At 43.9% G+C, this 27,761-nt stretch overlaps 1 protein-coding gene across 4 annotated transcripts in view; it reads right to left on the bottom strand.

The window, feature by feature from the left end:
* Positions 1 to 27,761, bottom strand: part of LOC308409961 (neuropilin-2-like) — a 93,665-nt gene that overhangs the window by 39,658 nt on the left and 26,246 nt on the right. For all 4 annotated transcript variants that reach the window (XM_080902957.1, XM_080902956.1, XM_080902958.1 and 1 more), the window contains exons 4-10: positions 22,279 to 22,506; positions 20,116 to 20,271; positions 19,856 to 20,025; positions 16,324 to 16,479; positions 6,503 to 6,647; positions 1,294 to 1,469; positions 389 to 556 (exon numbers count right to left, since the gene is read on the bottom strand). In XM_080902957.1, the coding sequence (XP_080759083.1) occupies positions 389 to 556; positions 1,294 to 1,469; positions 6,503 to 6,647; positions 16,324 to 16,479; positions 19,856 to 20,025; positions 20,116 to 20,271; positions 22,279 to 22,506 (1,199 nt within the window). The remainder of the gene's footprint in view (positions 1 to 388; positions 557 to 1,293; positions 1,470 to 6,502; positions 6,648 to 16,323; positions 16,480 to 19,855; positions 20,026 to 20,115; positions 20,272 to 22,278; positions 22,507 to 27,761) is intronic.

Raw genomic sequence — 27,761 nt, 5'->3', positions numbered from 1 at the left:
GTGCGTTAGACGCCAGCAGTGCTGAGTGGTGATGCAGGAAAGACATTTTTAATTAACACCCATGAGAGACAAATAGAGGATGAAAGACGAAGAGAGGGAGAGCGCAGGACTCGGGGAGAGGAAGACACAGAAGCACGAAGAATGACGAGCGAGGTGATTAAATTGAATTATTATCGGAGCCGAGGCTGTAATAAAGCGGCGTTTTCGCGAAAAATGACAAGAATGAAAAAGACAAAGACGAGGAGAAAGAGAGGGAGACAGGGGGAAAGGCTCGGCTGAGAGACGGCTATAAATAACTGCAAATGAGTGAGAAGTGACGGCGGACCAGAGGACAGAGGGGGCCCCCGTTTGTGTCAAAAACAAGGAGAGAGTGTGTGTTCTCCTCTACCTTAGCAAACCCAGTCTTGCTGTCAGTGATGTAGGTCCAGTCTTTGCCATTCGAGCTGTGAGCCAGTTTGTACTTCCTGACAAATGCTCTGTTCTCCGCACTGCCCTCCAGGCCTCGTGCACCTTGGGTAATAATGCCACGCACCATCTTGGGCACACCGAGGTCCACCTGCAGCACACAAAACAAAGTTAAACAAAGTTATTATTGCTCGCTCGCCCTCTGCGCCATGGAACCGATCAATTTCCAGATCCCCTGCCCATTGTGGCAACTGTGACTTTCCCGAGCATATAATCAATCAAACGTTGGTTTTCCATTGGGGAACTTTTAATAAGATTCAGCCTTTGGAAATGGGTTCTTCTTTCTATTCAATAGCAGTTCATGACCAAGGTCAGTTCACAAATGCAATCTAAACGATGGCTGAAAACTCCATCAGTGTTTAGAGACCCTGCTGTTGTCACGTGTGTCATTTTACAGTAATTTTGTGGGTTCGGTGGATGTTGTGATCGCCAGTGCAGGTGTGGAAAAGCCCGGCCTGCAGTATTTGATTGACCAAACCGTAGATTACATTATAAAAAAAAGATGTGGATGCTTTTTTATGGCTCCTTTAGTTGCAAAAACAAGTCTCTGGGAAACTGACCCCACCCCCGCTTGATTTATCACTTCAGACGACCTTTTCTGATGTTCTGACGTTTATGGTCTCAGTGTCTGGTTTCAAGTGTTCTCCGTTATAAACTGAAGTGCGTTCCTATACTGTGCTGCCATTAAGAGTAAAATTTATGACAAAGCAGGTTTTGGTCAACGTCGTGGCTTCCTTGTGATTGACAGCTCACCCCTCGCCGCTCACACACAGTTTAAAAAAATCAAAAGACAGAGCAGATGAATGATGCTAGGCTATAGCGACATACCTGCAGCCACTCTTCTCCAACTATGGGTTGCGTTGGGTTGGGAAACCAGCCTGATCGACTGGCCACCAGCCTGGCGGCCCCCATGGAGCCGTGGATGTCCCTCATGGAGGACGCAGTGATTTGCGAGTCAGGAAGCAACCCAGACAACATGCCCTGCAGCTCTGAGCAGGGGGCATCTGATAGATCAGAACACAGAGAGGAAGGAGTGCTTAATGCTACCGCTGAGGATTTTTTATCAAGTTTAAGGCAGGAAAGATGATTTCTATTTATTCTGCCAGCTTATTACAATCAGTGCACAAAACAAACATTGATACCCCTCATTTCTTTTCGTTTTGTTAATAAAAGAAAAGCAGTTTGGGAACGTTTTGGAAAACATTCCCGTCCTCTGACTCAGTGCCTCAAACATCAGTCAGCAGCTAAAAACATTAAAGCAGCAACAACACTGGTGCTAAATGGTTGATTTTATGAATTTAAAGTTTGATGCAGTGATGTGCTCTCCTGTCCTCTGCTGTTACAGCTCACTGTATGTTTACCGCTGGGAATTTCATGCTGCATATGAAACTAGTTATGTAATATTAGAGGCTGCCCGGAAGCTAAAAATCTGAAATCCTCTGGAGTAATATACAGCACTCGGTTCTTTATATGTCGCTCGTAAGAAACAACTGCAGCAACTTATTGAACGATATGCAAACATACATGGAAATAGAGTCTATAGGGCAACAACGGAGTTTGCACAACGCTTGAAAATCAATATTTGGTATGTCGCAAAATCGATCAATGCAGAGCAGTGTCACAAACCACGGAGGCCCCAGAAAAGTGCAATCAAACGTTGAGTTTATTAACAGCCCGGAGAAAACATCAACATATGTCTTCTGACCAAAATACATGTTGTGGACACTTATAAAGCAGTGGGGTACACGCCCCCCCCCCATGGCGTCAATGACAGATTAAAATAGGTTCCTGACATTAGTCACAGTTAATCGTACATCTTGTACATCTTTAATAGCTATAAACAGACATAGAACTTCTCATTTTGATAACACCTTCCATACAAGGTGAAAATCTTAAGCCCTCAGGGTCTCTGAGGCTAATTCTTGACTCTGCTCATCTGTTACCAAGTAGAATAAAATGCAACAGGTTTGCAACAAGAAGCTGGAAACATTTGGGCCTCTGCTCAGGCCTATTCCTAGATTATATGTATTATATGTACTGTAAGCATGCAGTTATCCTTCTATGTTCTAGTTTCCCTCAGCATGGATCACCTGGACAGTCACGGCAGTGAAGCTTAAGACCCTTAATGAACCGAACATCAACTCAAAATAGGCACAGATATGCAATGTGCATAAAATACTTCTAACCGTACTTGTAATAAAAGTTAACATAATGGAAGGATCCTCAAATGGACATCTTCAATAAACAACTGTAATGCAGTATCTGTAAGAAATATTATTAAATGCAATGATGCTGTAAAGAATGTTATTAATGCAGTTATAATGATGCAGATTATATGGCAGCAATAAAAGAATTTCTGTATCTCCACATCCCTCTTTTGACATTCCAAAAGGACACCACACCTCGTGTTGTATCACTCCTCGGCCCACTCTATGGCATCTAAGTTCCTCAGGTAGATTGAATCCACCCGTCCAAACACGGATGCCACCCAGGACTCCACTGGGTTTCTGATACCTGAGTGCTCATGCATCGTTTTAGACAAATTTTCCGGCCCTCCAGAGCTCGGGTTACTGAGCCATCTGGAGCAGTATTGTTGGGGATAAAGGTACAGCACATGTCGACCACCTTCCTCGTTAAAAAGGCTTTCTTCTAATTTCCCTGAGGATCTTCAGGAACGGTTCTCCAGGCTTCCTGAAGGACATTTAAAGCTCTTTTTGGATGTTTCTGTCTTTGTGTCCTCTGTCAGGATGATCCTACACTGCTTCAGTAATGCTGAGGTCCGAGTCCTGGGGAGACCCATCCATGACTGAAGCTCCACTGTGTGTTTTTTCAGCTAGGATATGCCTTCACTGCACTGGCACTCACTGTTGGACCGCTCTCCTGACCTCCTGCGTACATACTGACAACGACTTGAACTGGAAATGTCCAATTTGCATTCATCGCTCCATCAGACCTGTAGCCACAGTCAGTCCAGTCCAGGACACACCACTTCTTCTTCAGTCCGCCACTTTGGTCCAGTTTTCTTAAATTTTTAAGGACACACTGCACACCAGGCTGAGATATGCCAAGTTTACAGCTAATCGCACTTTGGGAATCACCTTGTTGGTGCAAAAATCCAATTTCATGTCTGTCAAACTTTGTTATTTTTTATTGAGCCAACTAAAGACATTTCTTTAGTTGAATTTTGGGACAGGCTGCTAGTAACAAAGTAACAAAGACAGAAAATACAAAGACACATTTGCACAGGACTGTATCTGGTAAGTAATTTGGACATAACGGGCCATAATCTGATATTTTCATGATTCTTCAAACGATGCTGGACTGTCCAAACTGTTCTCCGTCTGCAGGCTCCTGCTACACCAAAGCATCTGTCTTTTAACAATCCTTCATAAATGAACGTCGCTTTCAGGTCTGGAATATTTTGGCGACACTGTTTGATCTAATCTGGGAGCAAAATCTTGTGTTTGTGACACAAACAACAACTTGTGTGTTACGCGGCGCGGTGCCTTTGAGCTGCTTTCCATCAGCCCATTTCATTATTTTGCCTTCCTGCTGCTGCAAAGTTGATGCATAATTTTAACCTGCCTACCAAAGGGGGATTCTTCATGGGGAATTGAGCCAGAGAACTCTCAAATGGGAGCACTTAATGAAAGCATGTTGGAGATCAAAGGGATACTGTCTATTACACTGACAAATGGTTTTTAGTCCGACAAGCATCAAAATATGGTACTGCCATGAATAATGACGAAACACAAAAGGAACCAAAAAAACCAAAGTGACCAGTTCTGATCTGGGATGAAGACAAGAGCGATGGAGGAAAGGAAGACAAAGGTGAGGAGGAGGAGTTAGAGGACAAAGGGACGATAAAGAGATAGACAAAAGGTCAAACGGGGAGATGGACTGAAAAGGCAGCAAGTGAATAGGAAAGGGTGAGAAAGAGGGAGCGAGGGAGATGCAAGTGGGAAAGAGAGAGAGCCGGCTGACAGTGAAGGTTGACGGTGATTGATGGTGACATTCTTCAGGTCTTCACGGAGATGAATGTTTAATGCCGTGACGTTTGTGCCTCAGAATGGTAAATAATGAATCAACAATAAACAACAACAGCTCCAGCCAGGCTGGATGGCTCCTTCGAGCTCTACAGCAGACATGAAAACAGATTAGCTAGAAGGAAACGCTGTTCCCGTGTCATTTATTTTGTGTTTCTTATTTCCTGCATCAGTGTATTTTAGCAGCTCCTTTAACGTAGGAGTGCAGCATATCACCTCTACAGATAGCATAGCAGAAATAGTTTCAGCTCTCAAATGCACGCACATGCACACAGCAGTCGGACAGTAAAGGTCTCTCAGAAGCCCACTTCCTCTCACGTATGCTCTGATGTTTCGCCCACACACAGGTGAACACAAACTCCCACTGTGCCGTTTCTGATAACGGGGTCTCACAAGTACGGCGCCGAGGCGCTACTTAGCTGATGCATACGCACAGCTGGACGCACACGTGTGTAGTTTCTACAAATACACACGCTACACAAGCCCTGCTGGGAAAAATAGTAAAAGGTGCTAAAAATAAATGATTGATAAGTGCTGCGGTGCTAAAATAAAATGAGATTAAGGGAGAAGCGATGGAGGGAGGAAGAGCAGGGACGGGAAGATTTAAAGAAGGGATGCTGGAAGAAGGAATGGTGGCTGTCAGCAAAGGTAAAAGAAGGACAGAGGAAGAAAAACATACTGACGAGAGAGAGACGGAGGAAAAAGTAGAGCAGAAGACATAAAAGTGTGATTTAAGTTAATGACATGTCAGTGACTGACTGCTTTATGTCTGCCTTTATAGGCTTGTGTAGGGCATTGTCACATTCCCCCTGGCAGTGTGTTTGACTGTGTGTTTGCCTGCATGTCTGTGTGCTCAGAAAAGATACTGCATGGCCATTAGCAGGTATGTTTGGGCTTTTTCAGCAGGTTATGGACATTTTCCCTGAAACTGCAGCAGAACAGTTTCTGCTTCTCGCCACGAGCCTCGGAAATATCAAACTCTGACATCCCTCGTTACAAAAACCAGCCTTGAAAGTGTCAAGACTTTGCATATAAACTCAATGTTTTTCTCATGATGGATGACAGGAATCGCAAGGTGGCAGGGATGAGCAAAAGGCAGGGCGATGCCCCAAAAAACGGGGGTTATATATGCTCTCACTCCTGAAAGCAGTGAAAAAGGCAGAGTGATATATAATGCAATTTCAGGTGTTAAAATAGAGTAAAAAAATAAAAACACAGGCAAGATACCTGATATATTCCACATCCCTGTCTATCTATCACACACACACACTCAGTATCATATTGTTTCGGTGTGATTGTGATTTGTGTGGGTGCTGAAATAGCCCTCCTGGATAAGAGCATATCTGTCCCTCTCAATGGCCGCTACGATGGCAGCAGAGAGAGGCCCTAACCTAATAATGATACAGTGGAGCGGGACACACATGCACACAGATATGCTCAAATGGATTGAAACTCTCTGTCTTTTACCATATACGCACAGACGCACACACAAACACAGACAGTCTAATTAAGTTTTATCTATTTATAGTATTGAGCTGATTATGCTGGTTGAAATCGTGTTTGTTTGCCAGGGCTGCAGATGAAAGCTGAGAGCCTGTTACTCTCTGATGTTATCACCCACACATCACACTCTAGTATTATTCTATTAGGGCTGAGTGTGTGTGTGTGTGTGTGTGTGGGGGGGAGACAGAGAAGGGGTGTATGTATATGAAAGGGCAAGAGTGCACACGAGGGTGGGTGTGTTGCACACATGTGAAAAGGAGAAAAAGACAAGAAGGCGGCATGAACAGAATTATGAATAGGAGTTAATGGATGGACAAATTACAAACCTGTTTATTATTAGATTATACAAATAAAGAAAAACCTTCCACATATTCCTGCACTTGACAAACTGACTTCTGTGTTTTCGCTGGAATCCCAGGAGGAGGTTGACCCCTGTCCCGAGAAAGTCTGAGAAACTCCGCAGGAAAAAAAAGCACCATCTGTCTTACCCGTGATCTGACAGCCGTAGAGCTCGAACCGCAGCGCAATGCCGTTCTTCCACGTCTGAGGTTTAATCCGCACGAAGCGGGCCAGGACCGGCTGTGGGATTCGATTGAGGACCACCTCCGTGGCGTCAGCGTTGGCATGGAAAACCTGCAGACAGAAAGGAACATTTAGAAGTGCGACGTTTGGAGTCCGTCTGCAGAACTGGAGCTCAGTAAGGATAATGGGAGACAGCCCGATATTGCTGAGTCACACTTCTATGAGCTGCATACAGCGATGTGCAAAAGTCATCTCTCTTTTATTTCCTTCCAATGAGCCAGACTTTGTCTTTTTTTTTAAATGCTCTTGAGCCAAAGTTCTCCGGCTTCCTGAAGGACATTGGCTGCTTTTCACTCATTTTCAGTCTCGTCCTTTTGCCTGATCCAATTTCAGAGAAATGCTTTTTTGCTTGTTTTTTAAGCTGCTTAATCCTGACCTATGAATCATTGACACATGAAAAAGTCGTCTATTTCAGGGAATGAACAAGAAGAGGCAATGTAGCAAAGAACTAGTTTTAAGTCGTATCTTTCGGCACGCTACGAGAGCCATCTCTCGAGCGCGGTGGAGGCTCTTTTGTGATTTGCTGCTGCATTTTAGCCACCGGTGTTGGAGATCTTGATAAAACTGATTTTGATCCAACATGCAAAACCATGTAAAGAGTGTCTGAATGCCAACAGCTTCCTTTTTTAGCACAACAATGATCCCAATACTCTGGCAGTGCTGTGAAAACAAACACAGTGGAACATGATCAGTCATGGACTGGTCTCTGCAGAGCTCGGACATCAACATCATTGAAGCAGTGTTGAATCAGAGAAAGGTACAAAAGGCAGAAACAACCAAAGAAGAGCTCTGAATGACCTCCGAGAAGCCTGGAGAACGACTCCTGAAGACTATTTAGAATTGCACAAACTCAGTTGTTGCTGTATTTCCATGTATGTTTGCAAAATATACAGAAAATGAGGGCGGCTTAATATTCGTGCACAGTACTGCATACACATGATAATAATAAAGGTTATCTTATCTTATCTTATCTTAAATCCCAGCTATTCTGTACAGCAGGATTAACCTTCAAATGTTTTAAACTGTTAATTTAATTTTACACATTGGCCAAATAAACTGAAATTATTGTCCTTTTATCAGCTCACAGATATTTGAGTTGAGTTTTTTCTCTTCTTTGGTTAATTTCTGTTAAATAAATAATGACACAATCTAATATTGTTGATATTAATCCGATGCTGTATGCACTTGACCTGCTGAGGACCACGTGATCATTTGTGTCCTGATATGTAAACTCTTAGAAGTGAAAGTGTGAGACCATGGAAGACCAACAGAGGGGCCTCTGGATGTCTGGAGTTTTGATCTCCTCCATACCCGCTTCACACCCCGGAGGACGGGGCTGTGGCCCCCCCACACACTCCCTAGCAGATCATTACATGGAGAAACCTTTGGAATACAAGCGCGCTGATCCACACAGGTGTACACACGGGTGTTCACTGCTCGTAGACCCAAATTACACCTTTCTTGGCTGCTACTTCGAAGCACATCTGTCCTGCGTGCTGCACAACAACATTGAATATTTAGTATTTACTGCTGTTTACACTTAGCTAGATTAATGCGATGGTGTTGTGTTTAGTATGTTGCTTTGTTTTTTTTCTGCTTGTTTTCTATTCTTCTCTCAACAGGTGATCCAGGAGATTTTTATTTTTTTTCTCCCCCCCTTTCTCACTGTCCCTCTCCCCTTCTGTTTTTCCTTTCCTTCCTCTTTCTTTCTCCCTTTCCTATCCCTCACTCATGTCTGTCCCGTCTGTAACATCTGAAAATAAAATATAATAAATAATAAAAACAAAGATCGACCAAATGGACCAATACGGCAATGCCACGATGATCCATTTGGCAAAGTAAATCCATTGGGTATCCTTGTTGGTCTTCAGACAACAATTCTGATGGCTAAAGAACCAAATGGGACAGGCGGAAAAAAAAAAAAAAAAAGTGAAAGTGTGAGCACTTTCTTTTCCCCTGACTGTAAGTGGTAGAAAGATGACACATATGATACAACCATCTAGTTTCTTTAAACCGTGGCATGATGAAAAACAATAATCTTTTGCTTTGTAGTTAAGTTTACGCCTCTGTCCACAGCTGTGATTCAAGACAACACTTAATGAAACTTAATGTGAGGTGAAAAGGCAGCAGATTAATGTTTCTCCTCTACGTGATTACATAAAGCCACAAAATTAATAAAGTGACTGTTCACCGAGGAGGGAAGGGGTGCAAAGGTTCACTCACACACTCACACACACTCTGAGGGCATGCAGTGTGCAATAAATCACGGGCGTAAGTATGTGGGAGAGCATCCTCTTCTCACGTCCTCTCGACTCAACCACACACACACACATGCAGGAAAACAGCATGAAGAAAAACACATCGTAACCCCCCGATGCACAAACACACACACGGCATGCGCTAACACACTGCGTGCAGACACCACTGTCCCCCCACATGCATGTAATGTGTCTCTGCTCTCACACGGTGCCCTCTGAGCTCTGAGCACACAAGTTCAGATAAAAGGAAACTGAATGCAAGCTAGAAGGACCCTTTTTGTCTTTGACATCAAGGCTTTATATCTCTGTCTATCTGACAGTCTCTCTCGCCAACAGCCATCTCCGCTGGTCTCCCAGCAGGACAGAACAGCTGGGGTTCTGCTCTCTCATTTCCTTTTCTCCCTTCGTTTCTGTCTTTTTCTCCGATGTCTCTATCTCGTCTCTCGCTGATGATAAACGGCTGTAAATTCAAGGAAGATAATCCATGCTGTTGTTTCATTACAGGAGCAAATAAGCCTCTTTTTCCTTAACACTCTTTCTATTATGTTACATTAATGCTGAAAACATCATAGCGTGTTTATTACACAGAGCGGTGAGCCTTGTTCAACAGAGCCAAAGGCATTGCAATTACTTGCTTGGCTACGCATTTATAGATGTTTGCCTTGTTTTAGGTGTGTGCGTGTGAGCGTCTGTGTGTGTGTGTGTGTGTGTGTGTGTGTGTGTGTGTGTGTGTGTGTGTGTGTGTGTGTGTGTGTGAAAGATAAAAATCACTTTTTTCTTCCTGTCTACAATCCATTGAACAGCAGGACTCGTCAGGGGTGACAAAATATGGATGAAAGGAGTTTGTGACTTGGAACAGAACAGAAGCAGGCCACCAGGCCAGCTGGGAATTGAACCCGTGACCCAGTGGGTGTACAGCACAAAGTCGGCCTCTGTGAACTCACGCCCTTACAAAAGCATTCATACTAGAAACTGTGACCTGTTAAATGATGGAAAAATGCCTACAGGCCCCAAAGACTTAATGGGATTGTGGTAGCAGACTGTAATTACAAGTGTGTGTGTGTGTGTGTGTGTGTGTGTCAGGGTGTGTGTGTCACTGTGTAAAAGTGTAATTATGAAGTCTCACTCTGAGGAGTTGGGGGCTGGCGGGTGCTTTCTGATTTCCCAGGGTGCCCACTGAAACATTTTCAGTGGGCACATATACAATCACACACACTTTTACGTGTGTGTGGATACTTCTGCACACGTGTATGTTTGCGTGAAAGTCTAACCTGCAGCTTTTTTTGCAGCTTAACGTTTGCACAAACAGTGTTTGGCTCCGCGGAGCTGTGAGCAAGAACTTTGACACGAACTTGGTTCTGTTACTGTTTCAGTTACCAGCTTCGTTCAGGGTCATCAGGGATGCATCGCGTGCTGCAGCGCGTGCTGCAGCGCGTGCTGCAGCTTGTACCTGCGCATGCTGCAGCTGAGCTACTGCTGTCACTGTCTTCATCAGGACTGTGAACTTATATCTTTACCACTTGCAGGGTCACGGGGCAGCTGGAGGCTATCCTGGCTGATATTGGGAAAAATATGGGATACAGCTGCCCGTCCTTCACAGGGTTAAGACACAAACCATGCACACTGCAGAATCAGTTCAGAATCATGCGGGAGATGATTCAGGAGAAAGCCAGAACACCTGGATTTAACCTGCTCGGACACAGGGAGACCTTAGAGGCCAGCCATTCTAGCTGTCAGGCGCCTCTCCTGGTAAGAAATAGCCCCATAAATATTTATAACCTGACCGGCTTGTTAAAAATTTAATATGTTTTTCTACACGTAGGCCATATTTTATGCTGCCACGTTTGTTAAAAGTCAAAGTATGTGAACTTTTGATTGTGTGGACGGGTGCCTGCCCGCACATCAGTCTCATAATAAAGTGAATTTAAGAGCAGGGACACTTCAGAATGAAACATCTCAAAGATGACACACACACGTGAGTTTGCGCACACATGCAAACAAAAATATCGCATTCCCGTAACGGCTCCCAGGTCGTGGCTCCGCAGCGAGACTCCACAGAGAGGTGTAAGGGGATACGCAGCGTCCCTGAGGTCTTAAACCAAACTAAATACACTGTTAACAGTCTCAGTCTAAAAGGCTTCAATAACAATCAGCTAATGGACTACACCTGCAGCCCAGCTCAGGTTATTAAGCCTGTGTTTGTGTGTGTGAGAGAGTCTGTCTGCATTTGTAAATGGGCTGATGTTTCCACCAAGGTAAGAAGACAAGGGAAGCTGATACTGGCAAAGAGTAGGGTGAACAGATGCTCCTCCCCCCTTTGTCTGTCTCCAACACACACACACACACACACACACACACACACACACACACACACACACACACACAAAAGCAAACAGAAATACTCTTAACAAAATAACATAATGAGAAACTTCAAATAGTACTTTTATTTCTCAGTGAAGCTCAAAGGTGGCCGACATGAAGTGAATACCATTTTTCCTTCATTTACACACACCTGCTCCGCTGAATAACAATAGAGTTCTGGGTAGCAGATTCTGGTTTGCAGGCAAAAGGCAGCGAATCAGATCTAGCGAGTAACTACAGGAAAGGCGACTGACAAACGAGTGCGCTCACCTCACGGGAAAGTAAAGAACACGCAAGGCCACAGTCAGTCAGCCAGAGAGGGCCGGCACAGACGCGCTGAATTATTCAAATGTCTGTGCCGAGTGTGCGTCGTGTGCATGTGCATGCGTTGAGTTATAAAATAATAAAACACCCCCCATCTCCTCTCGTTCCATCAAAGAAGGCCAAACACAGGCACATGCTGGCGCACACGGAGACTTCGGGGAGGTAACCTGTCTTTGACAGCTGAATCTGAGCACGTGTGTGTGTGTGTGTGTGTGTGTGTGTGTGTGTGTGTGTGTGTGTGTGTGTGTGTGTGTGTGTGTGTGTGTGTGTCTGTGTGTGTCTGTGTGTGTGTGTGTCTGTGTGTGTCTGTGTGTGTGTGTGTGTGTGGCAGAACAATGCACAAATCTCACAGACCAAACGACACACGGCACCTTCGTAATATCCCCTGTTGTCCCTTTTCTCGCTTTTTCTCCGAGCTTTTCTTTCTTCATTTGTCACAAACTCTTTTCTCCTGCTCTGCGCTGACCCGGCCCTCCCTTCTGCTTTTCCCTCACCTCCCTCTACTCTGTCGCTTTATTTTCCTTCTCTCTCCTGACATCTTTCCAGGCTGTGTTGCTGAGACCTCTGAACTATCCAGAGGGATTTGTGGTCAACACCCCTGTCTGCTATTCTCATTATTCCCCCTCTCCTGCTTCATCCATCTATCCCTGTTTCTTTTGCTCCATGATTCCCCTATGAACACTTCTTTCCCCCCGCCTGCCTCTTTCCTTCACTCACTTGTTCCCCTATGAACCTGCATTGCTCCCACCTCTCTTCCTCCTCCTGCTCGGTCTCTCCTCTCTCTATCAGCCTAACCTTTTGCTTTTTTCCTGATTTTTTTTTTCAACTTTTCTACACTTTCCTCCCATCACGATCCCTCTCTCTCCTGCTCATTCTACCCACGTCTCCATCCTCCATCCCTCTCTCTCCATCCATCCTCCCTCCCACAGATTAAAGTGGGAATAGGAGGTTTTGGTCTTGGCCGAGGTCCAGTTCTGTAATGGCCACAGACAGGTCTGCCTGCAGCAATTCTGTGGGGCTACGTAATGACACTTGTCCCACGTCAAGCTCAAATCTAGATATATAGAGAAGTTCTCAAGCTCCTAAAGATAAAAACTGCAACTGAGACGACATAATTTCTCACGCCGAGGCCTCGTGCTGCAGAAAACTGCTGCCTTACTTGTCGTGCGCACAACGCGCCACACAGAAAGTTACAGGTACAAATCTCTTTGTGGCTAATGCAAATTCAACGACCTCTCGATTAAACCTTGGCAAATCGCTGCTTCACAATAAGAATAACAAATACATTTTCCCATCTGTCTGTCATTCCCCTTTTCCTCTGGTAGTGTCTGTAAGTACAAATAGGAACAAATTAAGTCTGGATATTACTCCATGCTTGCGCCTGAAAAGTTTCTCCAAGTTAACATGTATTCCATATGCCCCATCTGGTTCACGACAGGCCTTTAATGACATTATCAAATACATTACAGATCACACAAATCATCACGATGCTGTGTGACAGCAGCACCGCCCTTGCAGGCAGGCTCCCAGATGTTTAAAGCCACAGTGTGTGCGCATACCTGTGTGTGTATGTGTGCACAAGAAGTGTCTGATTAGTTAATATGCAAAAAGATAGAGGATGTAAATGCATCTAGTCACATGTCTGCGTGTGCTGTTTGGTGTGTTTGTGCTCCACTATATATGTTTAATTATTTCATGCATGGTGGTTTTGCAAGAACAAACTATCCATGTGGCTTCCATTATTTTTTTGTCCTGCTTTAATGCCTCTTGCCCATAAAACACTAACTCAATAATTCTTCCAAATTAACGCACACAAACCGAAGCATCGCTGCTGCCAAGCACAAAAGGCATTTGTTTAAGCGGCGCAAACGTGCCGGCGTATTTCCTGATGACTTTCTCAGAGACAGGAGGAGGAGGGAGAGCGAATGATGGAGAGCTGTGAGAGCGGAGAGAGTGTAAGGAGAGGCCGAAGGAAGATGTGAAGTGAGTGAACGAGGAGACGTGGAGGGAGCAATTGATGGATGAAGAGCTTCTGAGAGAACTAGTGAAGAGGCAAGTGAATGAAAATGTCAAGAAGGGGAGATGGATGGATAGGTGTACAGTCGGGGCACTTCTGTTTATTTCCTGGATGGCTAAAACAGCTACGACTTCTCAAAATTAATAACTTAGCCGTGTTGATTTAAGGCTTCCGCGAGACAAAAGGAAAACTGTGATCTATCGCATAAACTGATCCAGGATCTGCTTTCAATTATGAAATACAATTTCCTTGAATTATCCTGTTAATGCAGACGCAGCATTTTACAAACTGCAGAATAAAACACACTGCCAAAAAGGTCTTGGCCACTGCTGTGGAGTGATTTATATCTTTCTAGCTTAAAACACAGACACACACAAACTCACGACAACAACCCCTGAAAGACGATAGAGAAAGTCAGCAGGGCAAGGCCAGTGCTGAGTGGCCGTCTGAGGCGTGTCAACCGAGAAAGGACAAGATGTTGACATCATCGTTTCATCATCAGATAAATGACCATCATCCACTCGGCCGTTTTGTTCTGATCTAACATAATGCTGCCACAACACATTCACAATATTTGTACGTATCTGCATAATATCCTTATTATGGCACTGAGACAGTGGTGTGTAGATGTGGATTAAAAGGGGTGCTGGACAACACTGAGCCGAAGCCTCAGATTACGGCACAGACTGGCACACCAGGGAGCCGAACAGCTAGAAAGACCCTGCCTGTGTGTGTGTGTGTGTGTGTGTGTGTGTGTGTGTGTGTGTGTGTGTGTGTGTGTGTGTGTGTGTGTGCTGCTGATTTATGGCAATCCCCTCCTCGTCTCACACACACACACACACACACACACACACACACACACACACACACACACACACACACACACACACACACACACACACACACACGTGCAACTCAATGTCTCCCTTGGTATTCAGCTCCAAACAGCTTTCCAGGGTTGTGGCTGAAACAAGCAGGATTATGCGCGGTGACACCAGCAACTAGCCTCGACACATTAATCTGTTTTGCATATTGGATGTTTTTATTGTCTCGTTGCCCGATGTCACTGTGAAACTGGGCTGTAGCTGCTGCGTGTCTGCATGGACAGTATCATGGCTCATTATTCGGTGGATTTACTTTAGCGCCACTAAAAATGAAGATCTGCAGTTGAGTTATACCTTTGTAGTTGAGAATGATGCATGCATAAAACATGCAAAAGCATTAGAAATGCGCTCCAATCCAAACTTGAAATAATGAAGCATTATATTAAAAATTAGAATAGCTAAAAAGTGCACAGTTGTGCGGCGTCCCTGTGTCTCCCAGCTCTTTGCACTAGCATGCTTGCTTCTGCAGTCCCAGGGAGACATTCACTGCTGAAAATGACACTATTTTCCAGCTTTGGTAGGAGAAAGAGTGAACTGCATTTTTGGTAAGCCATGTTGCAGGTCCTCAAAAAACCCATGCATATGTTCACCAATGATTGCAGAACACTATTAACCCTCTCGCTCCCACAGCTTCAGCCTCACCCTTCCCAGGAATATCACAAACCTGTCATCTCTTGATTTATCCAAGTTCCTAGATAAACTGCTGTGTGCTGTGAGCATTTAGGCCAGTGCCTGTAACTTATGATGGAGATATTAATCTAAAATATGATCGGTTACACTTACACATGCCTGGGAAAAATCAAATATATATATAAAGAAGTTTTCTAAAAGCTATAAACTTTTATTTTTGCCTAGATTTTTGTGGACAGTTAATGAGACCATCGACTTTGACATCATGTTTGAGCTCCTATTATTGTAGTCCAAATTTCCACAGGAAATGTAAAAGATTATTCCTTCCATTTACTGTAAAACAGATGCCGTTTATTACCACATAACACAAATGACCAAAGATATTAGCTTTTTTCCTTAAAAATAAAAGTTAACTAAGCTTAATATGTTGTAAATATAACTGAAGAAATTCCCTCATTTCCTCAATCATCCATCATCATTTATTATGTGCTGTTTTATCCCACCATCACTTCTGTGGGAGTTAACATTTGCTGTAAGTCTTGTGGGATCTCCACTAAGGAATTCCACATGGTTAGACTGGAGCTCCTGTTTCCCTCTCATAGCAAAGCGCATGCATATGTGACTGCGTGCATGCATTAGCATTCATGAAGAAATAAAGGTTTACAGCACAAAGTCAGACGTGGCGTTAGACCGCAGGACAAACATGTGTGACCACGGGCAGGGGGAGAACGCCTCTGATGGAAAAACCAGCCAAAACCACTGGAATGTTCTTTTACTTTAATTGCAGTCTCAACCATTAAGACTCTTAATGCCGTCTGCTTTATTTCTACCTGGCTGGCCAGACTGCAGCGTGCACACTGATGACACATCATGCCTTAACACCTCAGAGAAAAACAGCTTGGAACCCGGCCCCAATCAGGTCAACGTTAGGCAGAGCTCAGACCAGAAACTAAAAGAAACCAGATGGGATGGGAAAGCAGAATGTGCAGTGTAAATGCAGTTGCATACAATGATGTCAGATATCACCGAGAGCCTGGAGACTCGTGCTGGTTCTGGCTCAGTCATAAAGCCTTAAATGAGGCCAACTGAATGGCAGTGGAAAGGCTGTAATTGCAGACACCAGTTAAATTTTGGGCTTGAGGTCAACTCTTGCTGCATATAATCCATCTCATATTTCCGTCCACCTCTCCCATCAAGATGCCAGCGGAGCCCGACGCCGGTTAGCAGCTCCCGCCTCGTGTGTTTGAACCTACCTTATGGTTTTTGCCGTGTCTGTAGATCATCCAGTCTTCTCCGTTCGTGCTGACCTCTAGCTTGAAGGAGGTAACAAAGTAATTCTTCTGCGTTTCCTTTGAAATGGCGCCCTGTGTGGCAATGCCGGTAAGCACCTTCAGAGTATGGAGGTCCACCTGTTTGGGGAGAGAAAGGTTTTAAACTTTTACTTAATAAGAAAATGATGACAAAGTAAAAGAAAACACAGAAATCCTCAGACTCAAATGTACTGAAGATGTAAGATTTCATTCTAAAGCTATCGTTGATCAAAGAAATGTCTGAAGACCTTTTAAGTGCAACAGCAGTTGAAGACACACAAAAATAATCCCACAAATATACACCTGGAGTTATCTGCATCCATCTCCCCCGTTCGGCACTCTCTCCTCCCCTCCTCATCTACTCCTCTCGGTTTCTTTCCACTCTGCGGCTCTCTCCTGGCAGATCGATAGTAATGACCCGGGGCTCATTTTAATTTCCTCCCATACAATAGCTATAATCACCTCCCCGTCCTGATTGTGGATGCTACGCTACGTGGCTGGCATGCTGCTCGCTGCGTTGCATTATACATGGGGAGCACTGTGTAGGATGCGAAGCTTCAAACTCCGGGATTTCAAGGTCCCTGAAGTAGACTCGAATTTATTTGCTCCATAGTGCCCAAAACAAGTAAACACAGCAGAGCGATGAAGGTATTTAAATAACAACGGAAAATAACAAGACGTTGTTATAAATTCTCTCAATATGGAAGGAGTCTAACGAAACAATAAGTGATGGTGTTTGGGAAGACACTGAACACTGCTAATGAACGGCTGCATATTTATAACAAACACTGCTGGTCTGAAAATACCTGAAGTAAAATGTATTAATATAAATCACTGAAGCTTTAGTGGAGTTACCTGCCAGGATCAGAGCACACCTGTGATTCTTTAACCCGAGTATTTCATATTTTTAAAGACACACACACAGAGGAGCAGATGAGAAAAGTTCGAGTGTAGATTACAACATTTGCTCTCCTCGACTGGAGCTGCAGAAACCTGCAGATTAATCAGAACTTGTTGTGTGTGTTTGCTGTGCGAGTGTGTGCTGTATGTCCCACTGAGGTATCGTACAAAACACCAGGGGAGGTAAAATGCTGCGTTTGTTATCTGTCAGAGAGACAGGTGTTCCAGATTACTTCCACCAAACACACACACAGGCGTGCACCGGCAGGGCCAGACAGAGATCCACCAAGACAACTAATCGATAACACGAAATCGAGGAGAGGAACAGATGAGAGGAGAAGGCGGGGTGAGTATGGGAGGAAGAGGGAGAAAAGAGAATGAAATCCAGGGGGGTTGAGGGCTAAGTGAGACTTCCCAAAGAAGGAAGGAAGGTCCCTCATCAATCACAGAGCTGTTAGAATAACAGAGCCACCAGCACTCGCATCATCAATCTGCACCACACCTCAGTGAGCCAGGCCAGAATAGAATAGAATAGAATAGAATAGAATAGAATAGAATAGAATAGAATAGAATAGAGGAGCTATCCTAAATTTATTAAAGCACGCCTGATCTGAAAACTCAGCCCTGCACTCACAAGCACTAAGCTGTAAGACTCCACAGGGTGCAAGATACAAGAAGGAGAGGCACGTTGGCATTTATGACAGCTGCTCATCAAGGCAGACACACACACACACACGCATGCATGCATGCATGCAGAGGCATTGCTCTGTGCTAGGTGTTAATGCAGAGGAACAGCTGAGAGCCTCTGTGGAACACGATGCCCCGACCACAGAGACACAAACCCAACGCAAACCGGGAGAGATCACATCGTCTGTCTGAGCGTCCGAGGAAAAACAGGAAAAACATGGAAATGAAATAATGTGTTTTATACAAATTGTTTTCTGTCAGCTACTTTTGAGAGTGGCCCTGAGGGTGTGAGGTTTCAGCTGTGAGAGGCGTTGTGCACTTCCTCTTGGCCACAATCTCTTCCTGTGTTTTTATGAGGTCTGAAGTGCTGCTTCTAATCCACGTCTGTGACTACTGTGTTTGTGACACTGGTCCAGCTAACATAAAGGAGACGTTTGTCTGTCATAGACAATATGTGCTTAATAATGTTTAATCTCTGCAGCCCGCCACTAAAGATACATAAATTTTTTCCTCTAAAAACATTTAATGCATAAATATCTGAGTTACTGACACTGCTAACAAACAAATGGATGCTAGGCTCTCATAGCAAGCCACGCTCGTATTGCACTCTGACTGTGTAGTAAATTTAGGAAACCTGGGAATAAACTGAGCCTTGCAGCTGGCATCCAGGCAAGTCAGAAAACTGTAGGAGAAGTTAAGGTCAGCAGTTTGCAATCTGGCGTGCAGCATCTTGCAAAAAAGGTTCCAAGATAAAGATAAAATAAATAAGGAAAGTGTGAATGTCATACGTCTGAAACAGGAAGTTGTATCCCTTAAAGGACTAAAATTAACACAGAAGGTATGCAGCGGTTAGTCAATCCATGCTTGAGCTGATCCTAACTAGTTAACAAATGCAACCTGTAAAGAACGTTCAATAGGCAATGCTTTAGGGGTCGTAGGTCAAACAGGTTTAAGTGATAATCAATCTCGAAAGTCACTCGTCTGCTGAAACAGCCATATCAGGGTCGAGGCTCACTGTTCGGCCTGCTCTTTGATCGATAGAAGTCCTGAAAGCTTCCTTATGGGGGGATAAGGAAGCTTTCAGGACTTCTATGAGGATATGTATGTGGAAACATGTGTAAATGAGTCCAGTAAATGGCTTTAAAAACAGAGTCGCTTTAAACATACTGGTGAGTTATAAATGCTTTCTCCTTTTAAAGAACTGGAAGAAACCCCAGTAAAGATCCCATGTTTACTACTTAGTTACATTAAAGGTTAAAGCCTCTTCTACAAAACACACCTGTAGCAAAACCAATCCCCCCTAAAGGTATTTGTCCCTTTGCAAAGCGCAACGCTAAATCTGCGTGCTGGCTTTGTGAGGCTATCCCTACGTGACAACCAAAAAGGTAATCTGTTGTTTACAAAAGGTGTCTGGCTGAAAAGCAGCCCTCTGACCCGCCTGAGTCTTCCCCGTCTTAGGGGGTGAGTCGGCCTCGCCTTCCCTTCCCATCTCACCCAGACAGCCTCATAACTCAAGCTCAGGGATGGCACAAAGTTGGCACAGAGCTGGAACACAGGAAACAATGCCTTACCCGGGCATCGAGCTGCTAAACCTTGATAGCGCCACACCTCCCACTCGCTCTCTCTCTCTCACTTGCTCTCCCACATACGCTGACAAATATATCTGCGGTAGAGTTATTATGTGTGATATGTCAACACGAGGAAAAATATGGTGTTAAGATGGGAGCGCAGTCTGTTTTTAGTTTAGGCAGAGTAAACTTCTGCATTTAAGGATTAGGGTCTGGAAATAAAACAATGAAACGTCCGTGAAATAATCTTTCCAGAGGTCGAGGTGTTCGAGGAGCGGCTTTTTGAACCGTGTGAGGTTTCTGGATGGACACACTCATACCTGTATGTACTCCTTGTTGCTGTCGTCCGAGGGCGTCCACGCGTTATCGTTGTAATTGAGTCGGGCCTGTCGCGGCAGCCAGCGTTCGTCGGCGAAGGTCGACGACGCCGCGATCTGGTCGTCGGTGATCTTTCCTGACTCCATGCCGAACGCGTTACTGCAGTGGAAGGCTGTAAGAGGAGGGGGGAGCAGATCTTGACAAATATCCGTGTTTCGTTTGCGTTATTTTGAGAGAAAACACGCTACAAACTCCGGCTTACTCTCGCTGACTTCCTTGTGCGTCATGTTATAGCGAGCCGAGAAGCCATCTTTAGCCACGGCCATGTCCGTGTGGAAGGACAGAGAGAGGATCCCAGTGGATGACTGGATCTCGGGAGGCACCCTGGTCCCACAGTATCGACCGATCAGAGGGCCCACTGTCAATCAAACAGCAGTTAGTCATCATTTATTTGTTTGTGTGTTACTGAACCTCGCACTCATCCAGCGGTCGAGATTATAATCTTATGTTTTTCATCTTTTAACCTCACGCTTGTTTATTTGTATCCTTCATGACTTGCACTGATTTTCCTGCATCTGCTCATCACTCCACCCCCTCATGTCCTCACCTCCCTCCTTTCATCCATCTGGACACGGTTTGAGAAAGTGCACTAATATATACAAATACACACATACTGTACATCTGTGTGTGTGTGTGTGTGTGTGTGTGTGTGTGTGTGTGTGTGTGTGTGTGTGTGTGTGTGTGTGTGTGTGTGTGCAGATCTAAGTGATTCCTCTACTGTCTTCTTCTCTAATACCACAACTTGTATATGTCAACATAAACAGATGAGTGTGATTTAAAGCCCAAGGGTCTGTGTGTGTGTGTGTGTGTGTGTGTGTGAGTGTTACACAAATAGTTGACTCATCCTGCTACTCCTTCTTCTTTTACACACACACATATACACATGAGAAGGTTTGTGGAGGAGGAGAGAAAATAGCCGGCGATCGATCAGTGCTATTGATTTTCTCCCCTTCCCTTTTGGAATGGGTGGATATTTGAAATAGAGAGAAAAGGAAAGCAGGAAAAGAAGACGAGAAGACGAGAGGAGGCAAACACTGAATATTTTTAAAGATTATACATATTTGCCGTTCCATTTTTGGCTTCCCATTTTGGATGGATGGGTTTAGATTTTAGGAGATAAAAACGAACTCAACAGAAATGACTCGTGCATATGTGTACACAGAGGAAAAACTGAAAACAACCGTTTGGTGTCTCTGCCGCTAATCGAGTGAGCGCTGTTTTATTATCAGGCTCTCGTTCCCTTTACATTTTGAATAAATCGATTTTTAGGTCAGCTGGCTGTCTCGCAGCGTCTCCTCCCTCTTCCCACTCCTTTCACCTTTTGCTGTTAAAAAAAACAGACTCTTTCCGCTTGCCTTTTCACTCTTCCTGTCGAGGATTTTTTTATTCCTGACACTAAAAGTCCTTCACCTCTGACTCTCACCCAGTAAATTTCCTTCCCTTTCCAACCCTCTTCATCTCACTGTATTTCCCGTTGCCTCCCTCCATCACTCAAAGCAGAAGTCTTCTCTTCTCTCTGACCCCTGAAGAAAGGGATTTTTTTAGTATCCCTTCAAGCTGCTTCCTCCGTAATGTGCATCGTGTCTCTGTTTTTCCATTGTGCCTAAGGCGAAATTCATGTTTACAGAAAGGAAAGCGCTGTGTTATTCCAGTCAGTCTTTGCTTGATGTTTTTAATGGTTTTATAATACTTGTTTAATATCCTCTGTGTCTATACTATGACAGTTTTTAAAGCAAAGTTTTAAAAGTTAAAATAAAATTGGCAAAGTTTTCCAAATATTTAAATGCTTCTTTCTGGACGTCTTTCCAGCCCAGCTTTGTTCTCCCACTCCTCCTGTCGAAGGTAGACCAGAGGTCATTCCTTTGCTCCAGCGTTCCCAGCAGTCGATGACTTCTCTTTCTCCTTCTGTTTCTTTCTACCTCTTCCATTGCTTGAAACTCAGTCCAAGGGTTGCGCGCCTCAGAGTTGGAGTCCTTCTAAACTTCCAGTTCTTGTAGCAGTTAGACCAGAAATATCCCACCCTCCACTGTTCCTCCTCTCACTCCCTTTCTTTTCTCCCTTTGCTCAACAGTTGCTATTTTTTTCCCTTGAAAAGTTGCATTGTTTCTCCACAGTGGGTGCCAGCATCCTGCCTGTAAGCTTAGCTTTCATCTACCAACGCATAGCTTCTAAAATAGCTGCTACTCCACCTCGGTCAATAATGATGTAGGCAGGGCAGAGCACATATATTACTCACTTTGCTCTCTGCACTGACTCATGACAAGGCTGAGAAATAGTTTGACATCTCCATCAGCATCATCGCAGCAGCCGTGACAATAACGCAGTGATCACACGATCCGACAGATCCGAAGCATAAATGTCGTACCTCCCGGGAGCCCGTCCCAAACTTCCAGCCAGTCGTACTTGCAGTCTCCATCTCCACCTGGCAGGGGATCGTTCTCCAGGTCAAAGGTGAGGAAGGTGAGGGTGACATCCATTCTGGGCGGGACAATGATGATGAAGGCACACTCGAGGTTGTGGGGGTATTTGTCGGGAAATCCCGGGGACTCGACGAGGCCCGAGGGACTGGTAAAGTTACGGGAACAGTCTGAACCTGGGATGAAGACAGAGAAACAAAACGTTGTGTACATTAATCAAAACTTCATGTTAATAGCGGTTAAATGTTGATTTAAATCATTAACTGGAAAAATCTTGGAACAAGATTTGTTTAGAGAAGAATGTCAACGCTCATTACACTTCAAACTAATGACATTACTCCGGGCAGGCACCCAGAGGTGCTGTTTTTAGAGGCGAGCACTTTAAACTCAAATCAGTTTCTCTGTTTCATAACTCCCAGCTCTGCTATCTCAGTTTTATTTAGATACTAAAACATCCACTTCACATAATATATGTCTATGATTGGGGCTACAGAGTGTCAATGAGTGTGCTTAAGTAGCTCGAGTTCACATAAAGGCCGATCTCATGGACAGACACAGGCTGATGGTTTCACAGAGGACAAAGCTGTAAGATAACAGACGGCTAATTTCTTTGTTTGTTTTTCCAGCTCAAAAAAACAAACACAAAAAGTCAACTCATATTAAATATTGCCTTTCTAAGGTGGTAAATCCCCAACTTTTCCACGTTGTGCAAGACCACAAAAAAAGCACTAATATTCTGCACCGAATGCCAAGTTTCAGTATGCAGAAAGAAAAGGATCGGCCCACGTTTTAAGTGCACTTAAGCCAGACTTTCTATTGCTGACAATTCCTGGGAAAAAGCACAGAGAGTTTCAAACCCGCTGCAATCTTTAAGAAAAATTAGCAACACTGGAGATGTTACGAGACAAACAGAATAAGAGGAGTGAGAGAGACAGACGGTCTGCTGACGGTGTCATGGATGGGTGGTCCAGCAGTTAAGAGGAGCTTTAGACATCATAATACATGCACACAGTCACGCACACATAAACATGCTGTGACAGGGCGGTGTTACCCTCTCTATTAATGCACGCACACAGTGTGCTTGCACCAACTGGACCATTATTCCAGGCCACCCAGCCATAAGACCAAACACTGTCTAAGCCTCTTAGGGTAACTCATGTCTCTCATGAGTTAATGAAGAGAAGTTAGCAGACACTAAAACACTGTGAGCTCTGTGGCACTGTAAAAATGAACCTAAACTACGTGTGTTTGCAACAACCTGTACAATAGACACGTTTCAGCTGAATTCTTTAGTGCTAACAGCTTGTGTTTTATGCTTTTCACAGCAACCCAACGGGTTTTTGCAGCTTTAAGTCTGTTTCATTCTGACTTACATGCATAACTAAACAGATGGCGTGCACTCAAAAAAAATTCACCCTAAATAAACATGAAGCAACATTTTTGAGTAAAATCCAAAATATATAAATATATAAAATCAAAGGTTTATGTGATTAAATGCTTAATCTTTAAGGAAAATGTGTTTGGTATAAACTGAATGTATATTTTATCTGATCAAATGACATTAAAGGTGACATTTTACTTTGTACTTGTGTTACAAAATTACATGGAAGCTGCAAAAATGTTTCTAAATGTATCAAAGTACTGTGGATAAACAGACCCGCTGTAATGGATCACTGCAGCTAATAGTGAGCGTAAGTCAGCGTGTAAAGGAAATTTGAATGACTAAAGACGAGTAGACATTTTAACCAAATGTTTCTGCTGATCATAGTCGACACTCGGCCCTGATGACACGCACACGAACACTTCAGACACCACAGATGCTTAGTTGTTCTTACAGCATCGTCCACATGGCCACAACGATCGCTCATCGTAGCTTTCTATATTTGCGAATGAACAAAATACAACACATGTCTCTGTCTCCTCCCTGCTTTTTTTCAGTCTGTGGAATTTCACTCAGCAAATGCATAAATCTGCCGGGACATGTGACTGATTTATGCCAGCTCCGATAAACCAAAGCATCGTCTGTGGACTTTTCTCACATTCTGCTTTGTTTACCGATTGTCTCCTTTATTTCTGGCATCATTAATTTTCCACAACGTCATCTATCTTTAGTTTGATAAAGATGGCCTGCATGCATATATCCCAGTTCTTCCTCTTCCTCCCTGGTCTATTTTTCTTGTTATTGTGACCTTTTCCCTCGTGCGGTGACCTCAGATGCGAGCAAACACACGCTCACCCAGAGACAAACACTGTCGCTCGTTGCGTCTGGCCCCCCTGCAGAGTCCATCACTGAATAGCGCGAGCCCGTGTGACTATTAGTGCGAGTGCCCGCGCATGTGTAGAGTAAACGCCTGACCAGTTTTCTGCCCGCAGTGATTTTTTCCCCTTTCATTACTTCACGTTAGTGGACTCTGCAAAAACACTTGTGCCCTCCTTTCTCCCATCTTCCTCCAGTCTGTCCCGTCTCGCTCTCTACCTCCACCTTCTCCGATTTCCTTTTGTGTTCACCTTCCTTCCCATCTGTTTGAAGCAGGTAGGTGTGAAAGAAACACGTGTTTAACTTGTAAGGGTTGGGGAACTGCGGTTAGCGTGCCGTGTGTGTGTCTGCATGAGGGTGTGTGTGTGTTGCTGGGTAGATTTGTTGATGGTGCTTAAGGCTCGCAAGGCACTGAGAGATGGGACCAACTTTCTCAGTGTGTGTTTTAAAATTATAAGCTTGTGAGTGCATGTAAACACTTTTATCTAAAATGTGAACATAAAATATAATTCCCATAAAAATCTGCAGGTTTGTTTATGTGAAGCTCTACTTTTATTCAAGCTCCTTTCCAAGCCTTCACCAGGCTCTCGGGCTCTCCTTTCATCAATCTCTAACAAACACACACACGTCCACATGCAGAGCAGATTTACTGTAACATACACACACTGAAAGGCGACCACACACAGTTTAACAGCTCCAGCGCACCCGCAGCCTTGCTTTCCATATGTGTTTGGATTCCACTGCAGCGTTGTTTAAGTTGGAGGCTGGTGGCGCTGAAACTCTGACATTACATTTGAGCCTCTGTCACTGCATCACTGAGGATTTCTCTTTATAAACTCACTCTGACATGAAAACTAACTGCCATCCCTGTAGTCCTCCCACTCCAGTTTACTAAAAGTTCAAAACACTGTGATTCTTCAGTGATGTGTAACGGAGTGAAACATTGGAAATTTGATATTTGCATCTGTTTTGGAGCTGAAACTCTGCAGATAAGTGAAAGATTCCTAATTAACTGTAAATTTATTGAATATTTTAAAGACAATTCTGCTCTTTGTTGCACTCCTTTAAGCTCGGGGCACCTTTTGCTTGTTGCTAGGTCAGATCTGGATCCACTTTCTTCAATAAAATTCAGCGACGGCAGGAGGGAGCAACGTGATTGGTTTAACAGTCTAATGAACTGACTCGATGGGTAGCTGGACAGAGGCAGAGAGGAAGTGCCTGAAGCCATTAGGCAGAAAGGAAACAACAGCGGTAATCGGAAGGATCGTCACGACAGCTTCCACATTACACGCCTAGTGCATGTATAGAGAGAGGTGGCTGAGTGTGCGCATGTGTGGGAAGGTGTGCGTGGGTGTGCTTGTATTACTCACAGAAATTGTTTTGCTCAGTTTCAATCACTTCACATTTAGGTCAGAAACTGTTGCCCACGAGGTCGCGTTTTTAACTCAGTGTGAGCGTTCGGTTTTGGGTTAGTGTTAAAGGTTTAAGGTTAGGCTCGGCTGAAGTTCAGGCCAGGGTGCGTCTACACTATTAATTAGTGAAATGTCCACTAATGCAAAGATAAGCAGTGTGTGTGTGTGTGTGTGTGTGTGTGTGTATTAACATCTCCATGCAGACACGCAAGCTGCCCTGCATTTGTGAGTAACCCTTCAGCCTGCATCACTGAATTCGTGTGTGTGTGGTGAGTTCTGGGTCACAATAACAGCTGGGGGCACACTGCCTAGACAGTGAAATTTGATTGGTCGGCTGTGTTTCCATTGGCTGGAATTTTACTACAATCTCCATAGCAACAGGGCTGTAAACAATAACAACAGTAGCACATCATTTTGTTTTGACATTTCCGTTGTTTATATTTTATGTCTGTTTATGTGCTTCGACTTTAATGGCGGCTACTGGCGTGCACGCGTGAGCCTTCCATGTTCGTGTACATGTATGTGTGAATGCATTACATGTGCCTGTGTTCTCCATGCAAACCTACTCCTCACTCCATAACACACCCCAGTAACAGGAAGGGTTTGCAGCCAAGGCGTCTTCTAAATGTTCAGCCAAGCGAGTTAAGGCATTGAAATGCTAACAATCCAACAACACAGGGCACTGAAACTGAGCGAATCACTGAACTTTCTTATAACAAAGACTTCAGTGTGAGCTTCAGATTCACAAAGAATTTTTTTTTGAATTGGAAAGATTCAGTTTAATTTAATTTTAAACTTTATGCTCCTGAGAAATCAAGCCTTCCTCTTCCAAGAAACAGCAGGGCTCTCACCCCAGTAAACAGTGTCTCGGTGCAACGATGTTTACTGCTACTGGAGGAAAAACAGGACAGAAGAAATCAAATAAAATGAGAGAAAGGTCAACGAAGTGAACGGATGAATTACATCAAAGCAAAAAATAGTCATAAATTCAAATTTTGGAACAATTTAAAAGAAGAAGAGCTGTGGTGAATGTTTTTTTTAAAAAAGAGGACAATGCATAAACTTAAAGCTCTTCTCAAGAAGTTTCTGTCTTGTTTTGTTCCACATATTTTTGTGCCAAGCAGTGAGACTATATTTACCCGTAAGTGGAGGCCGTGAAAATGCAGGAAAAGAGGAGAAGAGAAGCTTTTTCATCTTTCTTTTTCATTGAACAGAACTGAATGTGCAGGTGCCAAAAACAGATATAAATTTAGATGGTTCTCCATGAGGGTATACAGATTGTCTAGCATACACTCACACACAAAATCGAGTCATCCACACAACCAGACGCTCAGTTGCACCTTCCAGGATAACAAGATCTTGTTAGCCGTATGACAACAGCTTGAATTTTCCAAATGGCTCCATCATTACTGCCAGAAAAGGCTGGACACACACACACACACACAAACTAAGAAAAGTCCTGCAGAGGATTCATAGGAGTTGGATTTAAGTGGTTACATATTAAAATTTGATAAGTAGAATGAGTTAAAAGTATTTCTCATATCTCAAATAAAACGTTTGACCATTTAAACACAATAAATGTGTGATTGTAGTTATGGCTAAATACCCAAACAAGGTATTTGTAATGTTTTAATGTCAGCCTAACTGCACACATCATCAGCATTTCCAAACCACAAATGGCAGAAACTGAGAAATGCGATGAACAAAAAATGCTTTTCTTGCTCATTAAGCTGCACATTACATACATTTTACTGAATGAACT

This window comes from Rhamphochromis sp. 'chilingali' (assembly GCF_963969265.1).
Source record: "Rhamphochromis sp. 'chilingali' genome assembly, chromosome: 14".
NCBI lineage: Eukaryota > Metazoa > Chordata > Actinopteri > Cichliformes > Cichlidae > Rhamphochromis > Rhamphochromis sp. 'chilingali'.
This window is presented reverse-complemented; position numbering and strand designations above follow the sequence as displayed.